The sequence below is a fragment of the Salvelinus sp. IW2-2015 genome, linkage group LG6.2 (assembly GCF_002910315.2).
Source record: "Salvelinus sp. IW2-2015 linkage group LG6.2, ASM291031v2, whole genome shotgun sequence".
NCBI lineage: Eukaryota > Metazoa > Chordata > Actinopteri > Salmoniformes > Salmonidae > Salvelinus > Salvelinus sp. IW2-2015.
The window spans coordinates 22,270,584-22,276,127 of NC_036846.1; the positions used below are offsets into that span (position 1 = coordinate 22,270,584).

Here is a 5,544-nt window from a genome sequence, read left to right on the forward strand (position 1 = left end):
GTAGGTAGAGAACCACTGTGTTATACTGAGTACTGCCAGACTACTGTAGGTAGGGAACCACTGTGTTTGTATGTATGTAAACATTTGTTATTGTGAAAAGGTGGTTAAATATATGCATGTTTTCTTCCCACAGACAGACTGGATCAGTCTGATTTTACGTACATCAGAAACCAACCTAAACAAGGTTAGTAATACGTTATCTAAATAACAAGGTAGTGTTATGTTTATCAAAGTGAATACGTTGTTTATCAGATTCTTAATACAGCGTCAGCTGAATGGTAGAGTACTGTTTAGAGGCCATTATAAACTGTGTGGTTCCAGCCCTGAATGCTGATTGGCTGACAGCTGTGGTATATCAGACCGTACACCACGGGTGTGACAAAACTGCATTTTTACTGCTCTAATTACGTCGGTAACCAGTTTATAATAGCAATTAGGCTCCTTAGGGGTTTGTGGTTAATGGCCAATATACCAAACTCCCTCGTGCCTTATTGCTTATATCCTTCTGTCTCAGTCAAAGCCAATAACATTTTCTCCTGACAGCTGTAGATGTTTTGGAAACAACAGAGAGAACAGGGAACTCTATACGAAGTCAAACTCTTTACTTTTCTTCCCTGTTTAGGAGTAGAGTAGGAAACTAATAATGTTTAACTTTTTGCATACATGACATTTTACAAGGGATAGAATATTGTATTATTTTGTTGAGAAGGCAGGATACACATTGTACAATTTACTTTGACAGCCAAGGATGTTTCATAGCTACATTTCTAATGCAATTCTAATGCAATATATTTCTAAGGCATTGAGTTTCATATGCAGTGTGTCTGAACCCTTACGCTCAGTGTTCATATCTTTCTCTCTCAGAGCATAAGCCCCCCACCAGCACCCGGCAGTCCATCATCTCAGAGAAGAATGACGCTACACTCCCATACCACTCCTCCTACGCATCCCAGAATGCTTTAGGGCGTGGCGGTGACGGGGAGCTGCTGTCCTTCAGTCTGGACAACACCTTCAGAGAGATGAACGAGTTCCAGGAAGACCCATCCCTTTTCCTGGAGGAGGGGAGCTGGGAGGGGGAGGAGTCGGAGATCTGTGACCCCACCTTGACCCTGCTCAACATGCATCACTTTCAGGTGAGAGGTCACAGGTTCACTGTTTAGAAATGGAAGGATTTAGACCTGTCTGGTTCATACAGTTCACTTGTGTTTGTTTATTCATTCATTCAAGCACTGTTGATTGGCAATAAAGTACTCTATTATATCCTCTCCTCTCCTCTCCTCTCCTCTCCTCTCCTCTCCTCTCCTCTCCTCTCCTCTCCTCTCCTCTCCTCTCCTCTCCTCTCCTCTCCTCTCCTCTCCTAGGAGGAGTTCCTGCCCCTGTATGACCTCCACCACTCATTCCTCTGGCTGACGTTCTCAGGGCAGAGTGAGGAGGAGTTACTGGGCCACCTGGAGATTGTCAGGGGGGGGCCAAGAGAACGTGCATGGCCTGGGCACACCGACGGGCATGCTTCCTACTGGGGAGGCTCTGCGCCAAGAAGCTCAAGTCTCCAGGTAGGGCAGAAGGGAGGAACACTAGAGTACGCATACATGGACACAGCACACACACACACACACACACACACACACACACACACACACACACACACACACACACACACACACACCACACACACACACACACACACACACACACACACCACACACACACACACACACACACAACACACACCACACAACACACACACCCACACATACATTTATGCATGCACTCACACAACAAAAACACACATGCATAACATGAGTGTGCTCTTAAATGTACTTCAATGTCCTTTTCGCACCCCTTTGTCCCAGGCCCGTGTGTATTACGAGGAAGCCCTTGGAGTCTCTGTCGACGGTTTCTCTGACCTCCCTCTCCTCATCGCCCTGTACACCAACCTCACAGCCGTCTACCTCAAACAGAAGATGGCCGACAAGCTGCCCCCGACCCTGGAGAAGGCCAGTGCTCTGCTCCTCTGCCTCCCCAGCCACACCTTCACCTCCCTGGATGAGTTTGAGCTGCTGAAGCTTGTGCTGCGGAGGTCTATGGTGGAAGGGGACAAACACCTGGAGGCACGGGCCTGCTACCTCACTGCCAGCCTCTTCCTCCTCCTTAGGTTGGTGTTGTCTGTGTTGTCAATGCTCCCAAATGGCATCCAATTCCCTATATAGTGCAATACTTTTGACCAGGTCCCATAGTGCTCTGGTCAAAGGTAATGTACTATATAGGGAATAAGGATGCCATTTTGGACACAACCTATGTCCCTTGTTTTTCTATATTTTTAATACACACACTGTATCACTTTTATGTGATTGTTGTATAATTAAAAGTTTGACCTCCCGGGTGGCGCAGTGGTCTGCTTTGCAGTGCTAGCTGTGCCACCAGAGACTCTGGGTTCGCGCCCAGGCTCTGTCGCAGCCGGCCGCGACCAGGAGGTCCATGGGGCGACGCACAATTGGCTTAGCGTCGTTCGGGTTAGGGAGGGTTTGGCCGGTAGGGATATCCTTGTTTCATCGTGCACTAGCGACTCCTGTGGCGGGCCGGGCGCAGAGTGCGCTGACAAGGTTGCTAGGTTTATGGTGTATCCTCCGACACATTGGTGTGGCTGGCTTCCGGGTAGGTTGCGCGCTGTGTTAAGAAGCAGTGTGGCTTGGTTGGGTTGTGTTTCGGGAAGACGCATGGCTCTCGACCTTCATCTCTCCCGAGACCGTACGGGAGTTGTAGCGATGAGACAAGACACTAACTACTAACAATTGGATACCATGAAAAAGGGGGTAAAAAAAGAAATAAAAGTTTGTTATAAATCAAGTATATAATCATTATTATTATTTCAATTATTAATATAGAAAGATAGATGACGCCCTGCCCTTCGCGGAGCGTCTCCAGTTCCTCACCGTTACCCTGTCTGCTGAGAAGGGACGCCCCATCGCCCCCCTGGACCTCAACTGGCTTCTGTCCCGTCTCTACAACCGTAAATACATGCCCTACCTGGCCCTGGCATCACTCAGCCTGGACACTGGACAGGACCACTCACTACAGGATGCCTTCCACAGGATAGAACTGTTCAGCAGGAACTCGGTAGGCTATGGTTTGTTTGTTAAGCAATCACATGCTAATGTTTCAAAAACAAATGAAATATTACTACACAGTATACAACAGACTGGACACTGTCTTTCAAAGATAATTAGTAAAAATCCAAATAACTTCACAGATCTTGATTGTAAAGGGTTTAAACACTGTTTCCCATGCTTGTTCAATGAACCATAAACAATGAATGAACATGCACCTGTGGAACGGTCGTTAAGACACTAACACCTTACAGACGGTAGGCAATTAAGGTCACAGTTATGAAAACTTAGGACACTGAAGAGGCCTTTCTACTGACTCTGAAAAACACCAAAAGAAAGATGCCCAGGGTCCCTGCTCATCTGCGTGAACGTGCCTTAGGCATGCTGCATGGAGGCATGAGGACTGCAGATGTGGCCAGGGCAATAAATTGCAATGTCCGTAATGTGAGACGCCTAAGACAGCTCTACAGGGAGACAGGACGGACAGCTGATCATCCTCGCAGTGGCAGACCACGTGTAACAACACCTGCACAGGATCGGTACATCTGAACATCACACCTGCGGGACAGGTACAGGATGCAACAACAACTGCCCGAGTTACACAAGGAATGCACAATCCCTCCATCAGTGCTCAGACTGTCCGCAGTAGGCTGAGAGAGGCTGTACTGAGGGTTTGTAGGCCTGTTGTAAGGCAGATCCTCACCAGACATCCCTGGCAACAACGTCGCCAAACCCACCATCGCTGGACCAGACAGGACTGGCAAAAAGTGCTCTTCACTGACGAGTCACGGTTTTGTCTCACCAGGGGTGATGGTCGGATTCGTGTTTATCGTTGAAGGAATGAGCGTTACACCGAGGCCTGTACTCTGGAGCAGGATCGACTTGGAGGTGGAGGGTCCGTCATGGTCTGGGGCGGTGTGTCACAGCATCATCGGACTGAGCTTGTTGTCATTGCAGGTAATCTCAACGCTGTGCATTACAGGGATGACATCCTCCTCCCTCATGTGGTACCCTTCCTGCAGGCTCATCCTGACATGACCCTCCAGCATGACAATGCCACCAGTTATACTGCTCCTGCAAGACAGGAATGTCAGTGTTCTGCCATGGCCAGCGAAGAGTCTGGATCTCAATCCCATGGTGCACATCTGGGACTTGTTGGATCGGAGGGTGAGGGCTGGGGCCATTCTCCCCAGAAATTTCCGGGAACTTGCAGGTGCCTTGGTGGAAGAGTTGGGTAACATCTCACAGCAAGTACTTTTAAATCTGGTGCAGTCCATGAGGAGGAGATGCACTGCAGTACTTAATGCAGCTGGTGGCCACACCCGATACTGACTGTTACTTTTGATTTTGACACCCCCCTTTGTTCAGGACAGTTTATGTCTCAGTTGTTGATTCTTGTTATGTACATACAAATATTTACACATGTTAAGTTTGCTGAAAATAAACGCAGTTGACAGTGAAAGGACGTGTCTTTTTTTTCTGAGTTTATAATTCTTCAAATGTTTTACATATAAATGTTTCATAGGTGCGTCTGAACCCGCGATGGAAAGAGGGAACGTCTCTTCTCCCAGCCCAGATCGTGGTGTACCTGCAGCAGGCTCTGGCAATTGCGGAGCGGGGTGACGACCTTAAGACCCAGAGAGACCTATGTCTGGGCCTGGCCTGTGTTTACCAGCAACACGGGGCCCTGGAGAAGGCCCTGCCCTGTGCCCAGCAGGCTGTACAGACCGGGGGAGGTATCAACGAGGAGGAGGGGTTTGAGGCGTCAGTACTGCTGGGATGGCTGTTAGTCCTGACGGGACAGCCTGAGAGGGCACAGAACACCTTGCAGCCACTATTACAGTCACTACAGGTAATTACAGTCACTACTTGTAACTACAGTCTCTACAGGTAACTAAAATCACTACAGGTAAGTACAGTCTCTACCGGCAACTACAGTCTCTCTGGTAATTACAGTCTCTACAGGTACCTACAGTCTCTCTGGTAACTACAGTCATAACAGGTAACTAAAATCACTACAGGTAACTATAGTCTCTACAGGTAACTACAGTCTCTCTGGTAACTACAGTCTTTCTGGTAACTACTGTCTCTACAGGTAACTACAGTCTCTCTGGTAACTACAGTCTCTCTGGTAACTACTGTCTCTACAGGTAACTACAGTCTCTCTGGTAACTACAGTCTCTCTGGTAACTACAGTCTCTACAGGTAATGACAGTCCCTACAGGTAACTACAGTCTCTCTGGTAACTACAGTCTCTCTGGTAACTACAGTCTCTACAGGTAACTACTGTCACTACAGGTAACTACAGTCTCTACAGGTAACTACAGTCTCTACAGGTAACTACAGTCTATACAGGTAACTACAGTCTCTACAGGTAACTACAGTCTTAGAGCGAGAGAGGAGAGAGAGACAGAGGAGGAGAGAGAGAGGGAGAGGG

At 48.0% G+C, this 5,544-nt stretch overlaps 1 protein-coding gene across 1 annotated transcript in view; it reads left to right on the forward strand.

The window, feature by feature from the left end:
• Positions 1-5,544, forward strand: part of sh3tc2 (SH3 domain and tetratricopeptide repeats 2) — a 29,379-nt gene that overhangs the window by 11,437 nt on the left and 12,398 nt on the right. The window contains 7 exon segments of the mRNA XM_070444164.1: positions 134-184; positions 865-1,133; positions 1,362-1,461; positions 1,464-1,546; positions 1,845-2,155; positions 2,886-3,117; positions 4,633-4,998. Coding sequence (XP_070300265.1) covers positions 134-184; positions 865-1,133; positions 1,362-1,461; positions 1,464-1,546; positions 1,845-2,155; positions 2,886-3,117; positions 4,633-4,998 — 1,412 coding nt within the window.